General features: G+C 40.9%; 1 protein-coding gene and 1 long non-coding RNA gene across 2 annotated transcripts; both read left to right on the top strand.

Moving 5' to 3' along the window:
• Window positions 1-5,983: 5,983 nt before the first annotated feature.
• On the top strand, window positions 5,984-6,689 carry LOC127913521 (uncharacterized). Its single transcript, XR_008085864.1, has 2 exons — window positions 5,984-6,122; window positions 6,638-6,689. It is a non-coding gene; the product is annotated as an uncharacterized LOC127913521 (long non-coding RNA).
• Window positions 6,690-10,197: 3,508 nt separating this feature from the next.
• LOC127913429 (trichohyalin-like) lies at window positions 10,198-12,789 on the top strand. Its single transcript, XM_052485374.1, has 2 exons — window positions 10,198-11,822; window positions 12,629-12,789. Exons 1-2 carry the CDS (start codon window positions 10,208-10,210, stop codon window positions 12,787-12,789), a joined length of 1,776 nt encoding a protein of 591 aa, XP_052341334.1. The 5' UTR covers window positions 10,198-10,207.
• The last annotated feature ends 5,236 nt before the right edge of the window (window positions 12,790-18,025 follow it).

The raw sequence follows: 18,025 nt of genomic DNA, 5'->3' as shown, positions 1-18,025 counted from the left end.
CTCCCTTGAACACGGCAGTTAATAATTAACCTACTGTTCGTAGGCCGTCGTTGTAAATACGAATTTGTTCTTAACTGAATTCCCTTTTTGGAGGTAAAATGTAGCTAAAAATGTGCCATCCTCTGCTCAGAGGGTTAAGGGACCGTCTTAAAACTGCATCGCATACAATTGCATAAAATTGCATTTACCACTTATTGCTTAGCTAATAAAAAATAAATAGTATACAATCGGTGACTCAATGTCATATTTATCCTGATACCAGATTAGAATTGACGCAACCCTAACAGTACCTGTGGATGTATTTCAAGGCCTACCTTAAAACTCAGTGCCTCTTTGCTTGACGTCATGGGAAAATCAAATGAAATCAGCCAAGACCTCAGAATAAAAATTGTAGACCCCCATAAGTCTGGTTCATCCTTGGGAGCAAGTTTCAAACGCCTGAAGGTACCACATTCATCTGTACAAACAATAGTACGCAAGTATAAGCACCGTGGGATTACGCAGCCGTCATACCGCTCAGGAAGGAGATGCGTTCTGTCTCCTAGAGATGAACGTACATTGGTGCAAAACAAAAAGTGCAGATCCCAGAACAACAACAAAGGACCTTGTGAAGTAGCTGGAGGAAACAGGTACAACAATATCTTTATCCACAGTAAAACCAGTCCAATATCGACATAACCTGAAAGGCCCTCGGCAAGGAAGAAGCCACTGCTCCAAAACCACCCTTGAAAAGCCAGACAACGGTTTGCAACTGCACATGTAGACAAAGATTGTACTTTTTGGAGAAATGTCCTCTGGTCTGATGAAACAAAAATTGTTCTAAAATTCACCAAATGTATTGTGGGAAGCTTGTGGAAGGCTACCCGAAACGTTTGACCCAAGTTAAACAATTTAAAGGGAATGCTACCAAATACTAATTGAGTGTATTTAAACTTATGACCCACAAGGAATGTGACGAAAGAAATAAATGCTGAAATAAATCATTCTCTGTCCTATTATTCTGACAATTCACATTCTTAAAAGAAAGTGGTGATCCTAACTGACCTAAGACAGGGAATCTTTACTTGGATTAAATGTCAGTAATTGTGAAAAACTGTGTTTAAATGTATTTGGCTAAGGTGTATGTAAACTCCCGACATCAACTGTACATACCCCTGTGCACATCTCATTGCAATATGGTCCATCCAGGGCCTCAGCTGGACGCCTACAATGTGAGAAATGTAAACAAGATGCTATAATTGTGTGTGTGTGTGTGTGTGTGTGTGTGTGTGTGTGTGTGTGTGTGTGTGTGTGTGTGTGTGTGTGTGTGTGTGTGTGTGTGTGTGTGTGTGTGTGTGTGTGTGTGTGTGTGTGTGTGTGTGTGTGTGTGTGTGCCGCTCCAGGTCATATTTTTGATATTTTATTTAATTTGTTATCTGATGGAGCCATCCCTTGTATCATTTTCTAGGCCTCCCAGGTATTTGCATTTAAAGTAATGTATCTGATTACTGCTGCTAGGGGGAGCTGTGATGTCAATGGGGAGCGTTAGTGAGATCGTGAGATCTTAGAGGTTTCTTCTTCAATCTTGGAGAATGCCTACTACTGAAAACTAATAACGTTTGTCCGTCTCATCATTTTACCCTGTTAATCAAGTTACGTAATGTGCAAAAGTGCAATATGACTCTCAGCATATTGAGGTAACATGGTTAACTACATAGTCCATGAGTTTGGTCACGTTTGAAGGGAGTTTTAACAGAGTGATAAACTGGTTGGTATTTTCCCCATTGTAAGTAATGGAGGTTGGCTCGGTTGCTAATGGTTTACATGTAAGAGAAGGGATCAAGATGGCGTCTGAACTTTCTGTACTGTTTTTCAGTAACGTTTAGATCCTATTTGTTTTATTTTCTAACAAAGACTCAGTTTATTTCAGGTAATATTTGTAAATATGTGATGTCACAATAAAATGTGTTGATATTTCTACAAAAATAGCATTTAACAGTTTGCTAACTTGATGCTAACCAAATTTAGCTTGTCTAAGCACTAGCTAGCTCTAGGCTAGTTTATCTCAGTCTGATAGCTTACATGTTAGTGGTTTATAATATAATGGTTGTAGCACCGTTTAGCACAGGCCTCCTGTCATTTCTAGCTTTTTCCAAATTGACACTGATAGTACAGTGAGTTATATATAATGTGAATGTGTAGATGTGTGGTGATAGTATTTTAACCTCAGACCTTTTATTTTGTTGATACTGGAATATGAAATGTGGAGATGTAATGCAACAATAGAGTTGTAATGGATACTTGGTTTTGATAACCAAAAAGATTAAGAAAAGAGAACAGTATTTTAATACATCTTGGAGAATTCCTACTACTGAAAACTAGTAACGTTTCTCCGTCTCATCATTTTACCCTGTTAATTCAGGGTTATTATCTGCTGACCACATCCCAGTCCGAGGCCTGTAACATATGTCAACAGGTGTCAAGGACTTGAAAGTTACAGAAATTGTGTCAACTGTTAGGACAAGAGATAACAGCTAAATGAAATCCAGATCCTCAAACCTCACTTAGATGACTGCATTGATAGAATTGGCTCTGCTGCTTACGTTAGTAAGTTAGATTTGCTAAAGGTTCATGGCAGGTGCCTCTGAACTCTCGAGCTTCTGACATCTGAGCTTTCGTTACACCTGATAACTTCATACAATATACTGTGATGCCCTTTGGAAAGTGTAATGAACCTGCTACTTTTCAGCGCCTAGTTAACATTGTGTTCCTGGATGTGCCAAATTGTACTGTTTACATTGACGATGTGGTGATTCATTCGTCAACTTGGTCTTATCATCTCGCCACCTTGAAAAGTGTGTTTCAGTGGTTGGAGAATGCTTCTTTAACCCTCAATTTGGCCAAGTGTGAGTTTGGGAAGGCTACTGTGGCTTACTTGGGGACGCAGGTGGGACGAGGTCAAGTGTGCCAAATAACTGGCAAAGTGGAAGCAATTGTTGCTTTTCCTGCTCTCACGACTTGACGCTAGTTGTGCAGATTCCTGGGGATGGGAGGGTACTATCGTACGTTCTGTAAGAATTTTTCGACGGTAGTAGTTCCCCTTACATCTCTGCTTAGTCCCAAAGTACCATTTCAGTGATCCAAGGAATGTAACTATGCTTTAGATTCAGCCAAAGCGCTACGTTGTAGTGCCCCAGTGCTTGCCGCCCACAACTTTGACAAACCATTTAAGTTGGAGGTAGATGCTAGTATAGTGGGGGTGGGTGCGGTTCTCTTGCAGGAAGAGGAGGAGGGAGTGGATCGGCCTGTCAGTTTCTTCTCCCAGAAGTTCAACTTGTGTCAGTCAAAGTCCTCAACCATTGAACAAGAGACACTGGCTTTCTTGCTGGCCTTACAGTTTATTGAGGTATATGTGGGCTCCAGTGCCTTGACTGTTCTGGTCTTCATGGACCATAATCCTTTAGTGTTTCTTCGGCAAAGGTACAATCAGAAACGCCGCCTTATTCGGTGGGTTCTGATTGTACAGGGATACAATATACAGATTCACTATGTGAAGGGTTCGGTGATCGTCGATGCTCTATCACGGTTCAGTAACTGGGGGAGCGTATTGTTTTTTGTCGTTGCAAACTGGGAGTTTACAGGTTTTGCAGTATTTAATCTGTCTATGCACACTAGGTAAGACCTGGTGAACCACCCCCTGTATTGTGGTTAGCGCACCAGGTGGTTCTAAAGGTTAGGTAAGAAGTGAGAAGGTAGGTAAGGTAGAGAGGGGACTCCTTAACTTTGAACTTTTCTTTGCTTTGGTTCAGTCCAACTCCTTTTCCCCAATTTACCGTGTTTAGGAATAATACATTCCTGGTAAACTCTGTCTTCCTTCCCAGCACCTACGATCACAGAGCTTTTTCACTCCACAGGGAGTTGAGATGTAGCAGGGTTCCCTCCTCCATGAGGCGAACATAACATTCAGTTACAGATGTTTTGGTAATGCAGCTACCAATTTGGTAACGGAGTTACAAGTTTCAATCACTTAATAATTCACAAACAAAATATACATTGGAAAAATCACTAGAACTAATTGTTACCTTACTTGTTACTTCTGTGAACTTTCATTATCCCCCCTCCTCACAAAGACAAATGTGAAAATATCTTAAAGTTATGAGGGTTTTTGGTAACGGAATTACAAGGCACAAGACAATATTACCAAAACTATTTCTCCAAACCCAAATGTAAGTGTTGATAATAGTAGTCAGGTGTCTTTATGTCAACATGATTCTGGTTTTATGTAGTTCTGATATTGGACCTCTTCAGACTTTTTCTGCTAATCTTTTCTAAGATCCCTTTTCCATCTGTTTACCCAGAAATCAAAACCTTCACTGGTTGAAAAATGTATCTAGAATTACATTTACCAAAAGTATACACTCTTAGATTTCATTTGACACCCAATTACACATGCTCCTATGAACGTCATAATTGGTGCTTAAATCAAAATCAAAATGTATTGGTCACAACACATGGTTAGTAGATGTTACTGCGAGTCTAGCGAAATGCTTGCACTTCTAGTTCCGACAGTGCAGTATTATCTGACAAGTAATATCTAACAATTTCACAACCAATAACTAATAGACAATCCTTTTAAATGGAAATGCCCTACTGTACCTCTAGAGATACTATCCATCCCCAACTAGTAATAAAGTGGTCGGGCTGGTTGCTACTGGCCTCTCCAGCTTCAGGCTGAATCACACCCATGATGAGAGGAGGTTTACTGGACACACAGGGAGAAACTACAGTCTGAATCACACCCATGATGAGAGGAGGTTTACTGGACACACAGGGAGAAACTACAGTCTGAATCACACCCATGATGAGAGGAGGTTTACTGGACACACAGGGAGAAACTACAGTCTGAATCACACCCATGATGAGAGGAGGTTTACTGGACATACAGGGAGAAACTACAGTCTGAATCCCACCCATGATGAGAGGAGGTTTACTGGACACACAGGGAGAAACTACAGTCTGAATCACACCCATGATGAGAGGAGGTTTACTGGACATACAGGGAGAAACTACAGTCTGAATCACACCCATGATGAGACGACCTTTAAGGCTTAAGGGTTTGGTTAATCTTAGGGTTAAGGTTAGGGTCAGTTTTAGGTTTCAGGTGTGAAAATAGTTCTGACTTAATTGAAGCCTACCGTTTGTTCTTTACATTTAATATTAGCATTTCTTTCATTGTTCTAGATTGATTTTAAGCATTTTGAAGGAAGATCTGTTTATGAGCCAAATGAACCCGCTCTTTTACTTGAACGGAGCCAAAAATACAAGTGAAAATAGTTATAAATGTCTTTATCAATTATGAGTAGCTAAACAATATCGACTTTTGGACACTCATCTACATGTGCCGGTTCACCGAAAAGACTCAGAAAGCCCATCACTCCGACAGCGGAGAGATGAGATCCAAAGAGAGCACCACAACATCACCAGACACACTCAACAGGCAGGCGGTAAGGGCGTTGGGACTTGACTGTCACAGGGACAAACTAATACGAGGTTATACTTCATTGGAATAGGCGGTTCTTGAGGTAACGGTGGTCAATTGAAAACGGATCAACTGGATTCTTGTACCCCGGGGAACAGGTGTCGTCCAGCAGTTGGTGATGGTGACATACTGAACAGTTTGACCTGGACAGGTGCACCAGAGTTGTGATTGTATGTTTGTTTGTACAGTTATGGCTGTTCTGTTATTATTTTGTGTTCTCACTAAACACCCACATTTGTATTTGTGTGGGAAATGTTTGTAGGCTATGGTTGCTGTTTGTATTTCATTGAACTTTAGGCCCATGCAAAGACAAATCACACAACATAGAATTCCAAATAACCTTAGGCAAAAATACACGAAATAAAAGTCAAGTGAAAATAGTTATAAATGTCTTTATCAATTATGAATAGCTAAACAATATCGACTTTTGGACACAGATGCGCAGGAGAACCCCGAGCTGTCAATCAAGCAGGCGCGTTGAACGGATTATGACGCTCAAGCGTTCCAAATGACGCAACAATACAGCTCCAGACCAGAGAAAGTTCATGCGGAAGATATTCTTCAGTTCAACACTAAAACTGCGCGTTGACACGTGTGATTTGAGGTGAGTCAAATGTTTACGAAAGTTTACAATACATTAATCGTCCGCTAGCCTACTTAGCCTATACTTTTGTCATGGTAAGATAACACATGTGAAGGTGAACGTTAATGTATTTGAAATATGTTTTCTTTCTGACATTATATAGCTAGCCTAATAAAATACAATTATTTATAATTGCTTTGTTATTTCTGTTGCTATCAATCACACCATCTGTATCTACTCTTCTGTCTGTCTGTCAGACTATCTGAATTGTCTGTGTACTGTCTAGCCAGCATTATGCCAGAAAGGTTCTTTCACAAAGGCTCATATTCACAAAGTCTCATAGAAGGAGTGTGATCAATTATCAGTTTTGTCTTTTAAATCAAACTGAATACGTTTTGATGGACAGGAGGCGACCTGATCCTAGATCAGCACTCCTACCCTGAAACACTTTGTGAACAATATCCAGGTGTACTGTGATTATGAAGTTGTGAGGAGGTATTATTATATTAGTTGTGCTGATGCATGATGGGTTGTAGGCTAGAGCTTGAGGACTCAACTCTGAAGACTGTTTCTGAATTCACTGACCTGGTGAGTAAATGTTGTGTACAATGTCACCATCTAGTGACAGAAACATAGAAACACATTGTTGCTGAACGAAGCCATCTCTTTATTTTCCAGAAATAAAACTTGTAGACCTTTCCTGCAGTCTCTGAGGAGATGGACAGCTCTTCTTCTTCTGGACGATCTCCGTCTCCTACTGGGACTGTCTTGTTACCCCCTCCTATCATATGGAACAGTCTGTAAGTCATTCATCACATAACCTAGCTCTGGTCCAGGGCATTATGTCTCCTACTGGGACTGTCTTCTTACCCCCTCCTATCATATGGAACAGTCTGTAAGTCATTCATCACATAACCTAGCTCTGGTCCAGGGCATTATGTCTCCTACTGGGACTGTCTTCTTACCCCCTCCTATCATATGGAACAGTCTGTAAGTCATTCATCACATAACCTAGCTCTGGTCCAGGGCATTATGTGCGGCTTGCTGAAGGAAGGCTCAGTGTCTGCAAGCTGTACGTAACGCCCTGGACCAGAGTGACACATTACCCACCTCTGGCCATCATGGACAGTCAACTCATCACATTCATGTACTGTAAGTCACAGTTGTGTGATGTGTTATTAAAGACAGTTACATTGAGCAGAAGTTGAATTATTATTTTAATATTGTAGTAAATTGTCTGAGTTCACTTCCTAAATAATGTGTTGACATTCCTTTGCTCCCAGCTACAAGCAGGCAGAGATGGAGGTTCACTTCCCGAGAGAAGAGAAGAAGACCTGTACAGAGAAGGAAGCCCACATGCTCGAGTTGATGGGGAAGGATCGAACGATCCGAAACCAGAAGAAGGAGATGGACAGACTTCAAGTGTGCCTCTGGGAGGAGGAAAAGAAGAAGAGGAATGGTGGATCGGAGATGGACAAGATCATTGAACAATTACAGTCTGAGTCAGACAATCTCCGAGCCCTTTTAAAAGATGAAAGGAGGAGAAGAAGAGTAGAAAGGGGTATATTGAAAGAGTGGAAGGCTGAGATCTTGACACTGAGGGAGGCAGAGAGCCAGAGGGAGGCAGAGAGCCAGAGGGAGGCAGAGAGCCAGAGAGAGGCAGAGAGCCAGAGAGAGGCAGAGAGAGAGAGAGATGCAGAGAGAGAGAGAAAGGCAGAGAGACAGAGAGAAGCAGAGAGACACAGAGAAGCAGAGCGAGAGAGGGAAGCAGAGAGACAGAGGGAGGCAGAGAGACAGAGAGAAGTAGAGAGACAGAGGGAGGCAGAGAGACAGAGGGAAGCAGAGAGACAGAGGGAGGCAGAGAGAGCCACAGGAGCAATGGAGCACCAGAGAAAAATGCAGGAGATCCACAGACTCAAACAACTGCTGGATCTTCTGATGGTGGACCTACAACTGGCCCACGTAAGACATGTCATTGTTATTATTAGAAGGCAGTGTATATTTACCAGCTGAAAATGAATAGTGGCAGACAGCGGTACGCTAACCCAATGTTAACTTTTATTCCTTTCCTTAACCCTTACCTTAACCTCACTGAAACTATACCTGACCTTTACCTTAACCCAACCCTAGGTCCTGAACCTAACCTTCATTTATCTCAACCCCTATGCCTTTCTTCTGCCGGTTGAATATCCTCTTCCTTATTAACGTCATTACTGTTGTTGTTGTTGATAACTGTATCTGTGCAGGTTGTAAATAACTGCATTAGTGAAGCCTCATTTGTATAAACATCAGAGGCAACATTGTTGTAACATCACACAAATTGTAACAGGAATTTCTCAAACCCCTAACTGAATGGGCAAGAAGGTTGTGTGTTTGTATTTGTACACATTTTGGACATAATTGATACCGTAAAATGTCTCGTAATTTTTTCTAACCATGATAATACATTAATTGACAATGAACTGTCCAGATGAATTGATCAAAATGACCCTGCTTTTGATGTTGTCCAGTGTTTGATTCAATTATCTAGCTCTAGGTTGTATTTCTGTGTATCATTCTCTGCAAATCCTTTGAAAGTATGTCTTGGTAATAGATTATCACTAATTTAACCTTTTAAAATGAAGCAAGAGATTGAGAGATTGAGGCTGTGGCAGAAAGTCATGGAGGATCAGCGACCAAGACTGGCCTGGAACAACAAACCTATTGAGACAGGAAGAGAGAGGGAAAAAGAGAGAGAAAGGGAGATGGAAAGGGAGAGAAAAGCAGAATTGGAAAGACAAGAAATGAAGAAGAAAATGGAACAGGCAGAAGAAACGATAAAAGTGTTAGAACGAGAGATTGAGAGATTGAAAGAGATTGAGAAGGAAATCATATTTGAAAGAGAAAGAGACGTGCGTATTGCAGAGAATGAGAAAGTCAAACTGGTTAACGAAAAGGTAAAAGAGTTAGAGAGAGAGGTTGAGAGACTGAAAGAAGATATGACAACAAAAGAGATTCAATACAAAATCAAATTTGAAAGAGCGAAAGAAGCGTTTAGAAGACAGAATGAGAGAGTGAAACAGGTTAACCAAAATGTACTAGTGTTAGACAGAGAGGTTGTGAGAATGAAAGAAGAGATTAGATTGAAAGACGAGACTGAACCAGAGAGAACATTTGATAGAGACAGAGAGAGAGAAAATGATTGGAGACGAAGTGAAGAGGAGATGAAAAATAGAGTGGAGAGAGATGGAGATGGAGACGGCCCTCCTCAATGACAAAAAGACGTCTGAATTGGAGGAAGTCTTCAAGAAAATCAAGGAACAGCGGATAGAATTAGAAAATATGGAAACAGACAAATATAAATGGACACAGAACCAAATGGACATGGAGGAGAAGATGGAGGGTGAGCACAACAAACAGAAAGAGGTTGAAAGAAAGAGAATGGAGAAAATACCAAAACAGAGACAAGAAGAAGATGAGAAGAAGAAGGAGATGGAGAGAGAAGAAGAGGAGAGACGCAAACAGAAGCACATAGAGATGGAAGAGGAAAAGAGAGGGAAAGAGAGACAGAGACAGGAAGACAGAGAGAGAGAAGAGACAGAAAATTATCAGAAGACAGAGAATGGAGAAAGAGACAGAAAAATTATGGAAAGAGAAGGAGAGAAGACAGAGAGAGATTGAAAGAGAGCATGAAGAAGAAAGATGTAAACAGAAGAAAATAGAGATGGAAGAGAAAGAAAGAGAAGAAGAGAGACAGAGAGAGATTGAAAGAGAGCACGAAGAAGAAAGATGTAAACAGAAGCAAATTGAGATGGAAGAGGAAGAACGAGAGAGGGAGAAAGAGAGACAGAGAGAGATCAAAAGAAAGATCATGGAAAAGAGACAAAAACATATCGAAAGAGAAGAAGAAAGACAGAGACAGATTGAAAGAGAGCACGAAGAAGAAAGATGTAAACAGAAGCAAATAGAGATGGAAGAGGAAGAACGAGAGAGGGAGAAAGAGAGACAGAAAGAGATTGAAAGAGAGAATGAAGAAGAACTATTTGAACAGAAGCAAAAAGAGATGGAAGAGGACAAAGAGAGAGGGAGAAAAGATTAAACAGAAGAAAGAGATCAAAAGAAAGAGAATGGAGAAGAGACAGAAAATTATGGAAAGAGAAGAAGAGAGACAGAGAGAGATTGAAGAAGAAAGATGTAAACAGAAGCAAATAGAGATGGAAGAGGAAGAAAGAGAGAGGGAGAAAGAGAGACAGAGAGAGATCAAAAGAAAGACAATGGAAAAGAGACAAAAACATATCGAAAGAGAAGAAGAGAGACAGAGAGAGATTGAAAGAGAGATTGAAGAAGAAAGATGTAAACAGAAGCAAATAGAGATGGAAGAGGAAGAACGAGAAGAAGAGAGACAGAGAGAGATCAAAAGAGAGAATGATGAAGAAATATGGAAACAGATGCAAAAAGAGATGAAAGAGGAAGTACAAGAGAAGGAGAAAGAGAGACAGAGAGAGATCAAAAGAAAGATAATGGAAAAGAGACAAAAACATATCAGAGGAGAAGAAGAGAGACAGAAAGAGATTGAAAGAGAGAATGAAGAACAACTATTTAAACAGAAGCAAATAGAGATGGAAGATGAAGAACGAGAAGAAGAGAGACAGAGAGCGATCGAAGAGAAAGAGAGACAGAGAGAGATGGGAGAGAAAGAAAGACGACAACAACAAGAGGAGAGAAAGATCATGTTTGAGAGAGATCAAGAAGAAGAAAATATATGGAAACAGAAGCAAATTGACATGGAGAAGGAGGGAAGAGAGAGGGAGAACAAGAGACAGAGAGAGATAGAAGAGATACACAGACGACAACAACAAGAGGAGAGACAGAAACAAAAGGAGAAGGAGAAAGAAAGGGAGAAAGACAATGACAATCAGAGAGAGATGGAATTAAGAGATCAGCAACAGAAAGAGATGGAGAAAGACAAGATGATTATGAGAGAAAGGGAGGAAGCAGGAAGAAGAAAGGAGGGGCAGAAAAATATTTTAGGGGAAATTGAGGGACAGAATGAACTGGAGATAGAACAGGAGAGAGAGATGGAAGAAAAGCAGGAAGTGATTAAGGAAGCAGAGGAAGAGTACGGGGAAAGAGAAGAGAGAGGAAAGGAAGTAAGCATGAAGAAACATGTAGTAGTTAATGTTAAAGCAAAAGCACGGGAAGTCTTCAATAGGCGTAAAGAGAGGAGGTTAGAAGTGTTGAAGGGGGAACGAGAACACATAGAAAGAGGACAACAAATCAGGAGGGAGAAGGAGGAAAGACGGCTGGAGATGGAAAGAAAACAGGAGAGGGCAAGACAACAAGAGGAGCAGGATAGAAAACGAGAGATTGAAATCGCTAGACAGAAAGAAATGTTGAGACTAAGAGAGGAGGAGAGGCAGAGAGAGGATGAGAGAGAGGAGGAGAGAAAGAAAGCCATTAAATGCCATTTATCTTTAATTAGAGAGAGACAAAAAATAATACAGGCACAAAAAAGAGAGGAGATGGTGGAAGAGGAAAGAAGGGAGATCCTTGAGTACAAGAGGGGTGACTTAGAGGAGGAGGAGAAGGAAGATGACAAGGAGGACATTCTCCCACCTGATAAAAGTATCAGAAGGAGAGCCGTGGGCTGGGTAAACAAGAAGTGGGAGAAGAGGAACCTCAAAAAGATCGAGAGAACCTGTCAGAGAGAAGCTGAGGAGGGCGATAAGATCGTCCACATAGGTAAGACCTGTTTTCCCTCTACTTATGACATCATCCTCTGTAGTCTCCTCTACACACATACGTTCCACACCAGTCATCATGTTGCATCATTGTTTCAATATAAAACAACTGTCCAAAATGGTCAAGCTGATCTGGTATCAACTTAAATGTAATGTACACAGGGAATTTAGAATGGAAAACTCAACTGGATCTCAATGACCCTGGTCTAAAGTAGAGCATCCTAGCCTTTTGAGGCCCTAAGAAACATTTTGTTCAGGTTTTTGACTACATTTCCTCCCAATCTACACTTTGCAACGAGGCGTAGAGAACATATTGCCCTGCAATTCTACACATTTTCCCATGGGGCAGAGAGAATAATTAGCTGTTTTTAAATCTATTTCCTTCAATTGTACACATTTTGTCATGACTTATGGAATGTTAAGATAATATCTGAATGAAATTGACTAACAAAATGAATGGGGCTCACTGTAGTTCAAGGCCCCTGGGTAATATGACCAAAAAAGGTTTTGGGGGTCAGGGGGCCCCTAGTTGCCATGGGGCCCTAAGCAACATATGCCTAGGGCCGGCCCTGGCATTACAAAGGATAGGTGCCATTTGGGACTCATGTTAAACTCTGGGTCAGGTCAATTCAGGATGGGAGTTATTTAAATGTATTAACAAACTCCATGCCATGCTCAAATGAAAAGAGTAAAGAATCATTGAGATCCAATTGTGTTTTCTATTCCTAATTCCCTGTGTCCATTACATTTAAGTTGACACCAGATCCACTAAGTTGAATGAGAACTCTACTTCTTCTCCCCTGCCAGTCATCCCTGGACCCATAAGGCTAACCATGACCCGGGCAGAGAGAGAGAGGGAGAAGAGGAAGGAGCTGCTGAAGGCTGAGGAGAGAAGGAAGAAGATGGAGGATTTCAATAAGCAGTGGAGAGAGAGGTCCCTGCTTAAAAAACACACTCATCAAAACTGAAGGAGGAGAGGGAGAGGATGAAGGAAAACTACCTGGATCAGATGAATCTGGAGGCTGATGCTCAAATCAACACCCGGTGTCCAACCACCCAACACAGCCACGACTTCAACCAAGGTCAGGAATTGCCGGGGTGGGCGACAGGCCAACAAGTAAGCCAAGAGCCTGTTGCATCTGGAGATGGCCAGCAGGAGGGGCCAAGGAGGCAACAGGCATGGGCAGAGAACCAGGAGGGAGTTCAGAGAACCAGGAGGGGCCAGAGAACCAGGAGGGGCCAGAGAACCAACAGGGGGGCCAGACAGCCAGCAGCTAGAAGCTCCAGAAGAGGCTGACACATCAGAGCCAATCTCCAACACAAAGACAAAGAAAAAGCCAAGCATCTGGAAGAAAATTAGGATGAGGTAAAGAATGTTTAAACATCTATTCATGTTTTACACTGTTAATATACATGTCATCACTTTAAAAAGTGACATTATCCAAATGTGAGGGTTTAGTGTACATGCAACACACATGTAAATATATAGATACTTACCTGTCTCTGTGATGTCTTACAGCCTTCCTGATGTGCTGTCTGCCTAGAGCTGGAACTCGATGAAGCCACAGTTCCACTGAGGTTACGTTGGTAATTAAAAGTGTCGCCCAATAATTCCTCCTCCTCTTTAAGTCATCGAGCCACATTTCCTCCTCAAAACATTATAGTCTCCTCAAGCCAGCAAGTTTCCTCTTTATCAGGCAACAAACCATTGAAGGTCAGTGACCCTCCTCCCAAGAACAGAGACTCTCATCTGTATCCTAGTTAAATTCATCTCTGCTTACCACCTCTTCAGTCCTAGAAAATATCCCAAAAATGGAAATGGTTTCAACAGAAGTCCTCCCCTCAGACCAGTGGCTCCACAGACCAGAGTTTCTCATCTTTATTCAAGTTGAATGCAACTCTGATCATTTCCACCACCTCTCCTGTTAAGGGGAGGTGCTGAAAAGGAGGTCTGGGAGGAGGTCTGCAGGTAGCCTGGACCGGACCGGTAGCAGCTAAGTTCCTGGCTCCATCCCCGGGCAGAGCTGCTCAAGTCAGGCCAGTGATGTTTGATGATGTCATTTTTGTTAGCAAAGTTTTATTCTTTAATAAAAGCATTTATTAAAAAAAGCAATATTGTTGTTACGGTGTGGATTGTTTTGTTATTTATTAGAATTGAAACATCCAGTAGTCATGGTAGATGTTAGACTTTCAATGAGACACCTGACATTCCATCAGTTTGATACAATGTGTGACATGTTATATTAGAGAGGAGTCCTCTATACACATCTATTTTAGACCATAGGAGAAATATCAGATTGAAATAGCTTCTCTAAGAGTCTGAGGAGAGAGCAACAGTAGACGCATCGTTAGCTCTCCCACCTCCAGTTCAGTACTTGGGTCATTCCACTAGTTGAGTACCTTTTGGGAGTGTAACTTTATATTTCACCTAATTCTAACACTTGTCATAAAGAGCACATATTCAACTTAATATAAAACATGTTTCCCATCTCAAGAGTAACAAATACATACTATAGCAAGTGCCTATTAAGGGCCAAATAAAGTGACAGGGTTGACTGTAACAGAGTTGACTATTTCATCTAGAATCAACCATAGATCCCCATGTGACAGGGGGAATGGAATGCAAGCTTACCAAACACATGTAAATAGTTTAAACATTTCTAGACTGTCTATCTATAGGTAACAGGGTTGATGTGTTATAATTCACCCACCCAGTGGTGATTGCAGCATGTACATCTTGGTGGGGAAAACTCCCCCAAAATGTTTTAGATGAATGCCAGCAAAGCCACTACACAACACAACACGAAACAATACATTAATTGCACTGTAACTTTAACAAACGGTGCCCACAAACTGTTAGGGTCGACATAAAGCTGTCCCAACAGCAGAGGTTTCTTTTCAGCACCATGGAGAGAATCCTTTAAAAAACATAGCTGATATGGCTGACTTGCTTATTTACAAACTATGGCACAAGGGGACAACGAGTGGACAACAGGATATCTGTAATTTAGATTAAGACAATGAGAGACCTAGGATGGACGTCGTCAATATAACCATTTGTTCAGCACTTTTGAAATGTACAGCGACAGAATTTTGAACATGGGCCATTCTTACAGTATTCTCCCTGTACACCAAGTCATAACTGCATATAAGCAGACAATGAAAGCTCGTACAATATTTGATGATTACATTTCTGTAAAACAGGCTATAGTCTACATGTGCACAATCAAGTCAGTGCAGTAGGCTAAGTTATGAGAGGGGAAAGTGACAACATTATTAGGGTGAGGCACATGGGCTACTAACAGCTTACTACACAACCTACACTTAGTATTACTTTCTTAGATACAGTATACACATCTCCCTGGTTTATTCCTACATAACCTACACTTAGTATTAGTATATTATCTTCCGAGTTCCCAGATGTCTTGAACTCACTGAAATCTAAGATGTCCCAGTCAGAGTTCCCAGTTGTCTTGAACTCACTGAAGTCTAAGATTTCCCAGTTCTGAGTTCCCAGTTGTCTTGAACTCACTGAAATCTAAGATGTCCCAGTCAGAGTTCCCAGTTGTCTTGAACTCACTGAAATCTAAGATGTCCCAGTCTGAGTTCCCAGTTGTTTTGATTGCGGCAGGAGTCATGCTGAACAGCAGGGTAGTGATTGCTTTGTTAAGTTTGCAGTTAGCCACTGATTCCTTCCAAACCACTGATTGTTGAATTTGCGATTTTCCAACTTTTTGTGTTTATTTGGAAAGGTTGATGACCACTGATACGTTTTATCTATAATTTCTCTTCATATGACAAGGATTGAAAAGGATTTGCCAGGAGATTGTTGTCTGGATGCATGATGATGACTGCTAGCTTGGTAGCTATGATTTTGTAAATATGATGTTGAGCCAATCACGGCGCAACCAGAGAACATTACCAACCCCTACGCTCCGTATTTCTCACTGGCTGCCCCACCACCACAGAAAGCACTAAGCTGGGCTGAAACACTTGCATTTATGAGCTGCCTTCCTCAAGAAATCAAAAAAGAGAAGATGTCTGTATGCAGCTTTATTAACTCAATGATTTAAAAAAAAATGTTTACATTGTTTGAAAACTGATATGTGACACTTATTAATGCCAAAATAACATGCAAAGCAGGCAACATATATATTGTTAAACACGTGGGGCTCAAAACGGGTGTGGCTCTGCCCCACCTGCCCTAAATGACGGCTCGCCACCGACAATATTATAATCAAAGATGAATCAATGATGAATACATTATTATTAAAAGATGAGCTTGACGTTTTTATTGGTGAATCAAATTGTAATGATTCAATCATACAGTGTTTTACAGTGGTGAAGTTAGCTTTATATTAAAGATTCAGACTTTACTCTTCAAACCTCTTCAACGGAACATGCAAGGTTGACTAGGCTACCGGGGGCGGCAGGTATCCTAGTGGTTAGAGTGTTGGGTCAGTAACCAGCAGGTATCCTAGTGGTTAGAGTGTTGGGTCAGTAACCAGCAGGTATCCTAGTGGTTAGAGTGTTGGGTCAGTAACCAGCAGGTATCCTAGTGGTTAGAGTGTTGGGTCAGTAACCAGCAGGTATCCTAGTGGTTAGAGTGTTGGGTCAGTAACCAGCAGGTATCCTAGTGGTTAGAGTGTTGGGTCAGTAACCAGCAGGTAGCCTAGTGGTTAGAGTGTTGGGTCAGTAACCAGCAGGTATCCTAGTGGTTAGAGTGTTGGGTCAGTAACCAGCAGGTATCCTAGTGGTTAGAGTGTTGGGTCAGTAACCAGCAGGTATCCTAGTGGTTAGAGTGTTGGGTCAGTAACCAGCAGGTATCCTAGTGGTTAGAGTGTTGGGTCAGTAACCAGCAGGTATCCTAGTGGTTAGACTGTTGGTTCAGTAACCGAAAGGTTGCTAGATAGAATCCCTGAGCTGACAAGGTAAAAATCTGTCATTCCTCCCCTGAAAACGGCAGTTAATAATTAACCTACTGTTCGTAGGCCGTCGTTGTAAATACGAATTTGTTCTTAACTGAATTCCCTTTTTGGAGGTGAAATGTAGCTAAAATGTGCCATCCTCTGCTCAGAGGGTTAAGGGACCGTCTTAAAACTGCATCGCATACAATTGCCTGTAAATGAAAAATATCAATACCTTCTCAACTACATGACATAGAGATCTCAAACTAATTTGACACTGATAAGAGACGTCTTTTCTCGAATGCAATTAGTTACATTATTTTAAACTTCTATAAAATCTACTAAAAGTAAAACAAATTACTTTACATAAAAATACTTTAAAACATCAATATCTTCCACCCCATTAGACTTTCATGAAAACAACCAACTGTTATTGGTTCAGGGAGTCATGCCTCCAATCAACAGCAAGTTGTGTTGTATTTGTTGACTTTGGTGATATTCTACTAACTTAAATTGACTTGACAGTAAAGATGCTTTCTTAAAACGTCAATAGCTTCCACCCCATATTACTTTAACGAATACAAAAAACTATCTACTATTTTTAAAAACTCTTTCATATTTTGAATAATTTTGAATGGACTTTACCTGAAAAATGCTTCCCTAAAACTTCAGTAGCTTCCACTTTTATGAATACAACAAACTGATATTGGTTCACAGACCTCTTCCTCCAATCCACGGTAATTACGTTTGGACTTTTGGACATTACAAATTAAGTCAAATTGAAAACATTATTGGTGTTGTTGAATTAGGTTTTCATAATAGCAAGCTAGGACTAATGGTTTGGTTATCTAAAATAGCAAGTATGTTTGTTTGTCACCAAGGAAACTACTGTAGCTATCTAGTAAACTTGCTCGCTACTTCAATGGATGTTGAACACATTTCTACCGGCAAATGTGTTAAATTATAGCCATGGTATAAAAGGGATAATCAACTCAGGGCTTTATGGTTCTCTGGAAAATAATGCAAGTCCATGGAAGGTCAGTTCCACAGTGTTCAGTTCATTACACTTACCTACCACAAGTACCACACCAAACTACCACAACTACCACACCTACCATCAACACATCTACCAAACCTACAACCACCAAACCACAACTAACACACCTAACACAACTATCAAAAATACTATCACCTAACCTACCACAGCTACCATCACCACAACAACCATCACCACACCTACCAAACCTACCTGCTACATCTACCACACTTAGCTACCACAACTACCACACCTATCATC

The sequence above is a fragment of the Oncorhynchus keta genome, chromosome 29 (assembly GCF_023373465.1).
Source record: "Oncorhynchus keta strain PuntledgeMale-10-30-2019 chromosome 29, Oket_V2, whole genome shotgun sequence".
Taxonomy (NCBI): domain Eukaryota; kingdom Metazoa; phylum Chordata; class Actinopteri; order Salmoniformes; family Salmonidae; genus Oncorhynchus; species Oncorhynchus keta.
This window is presented reverse-complemented; position numbering and strand designations above follow the sequence as displayed.

Bases quoted from the DNA above. Each gene is read 5' to 3' on its own strand.
- LOC127913429 (XM_052485374.1), top strand. From the start codon at position 10,208: ATGGAGAAGAGACAGAAAATTATGGAAAGAGAAGAAGAGAGACAGAGA. The intron at 11,823-12,628 runs GTAAGACCTGTT...CTCCCCTGCCAG, and splicing joins CGATAAGATCGTCCACATAG to TCATCCCTGGACCCATAAGG.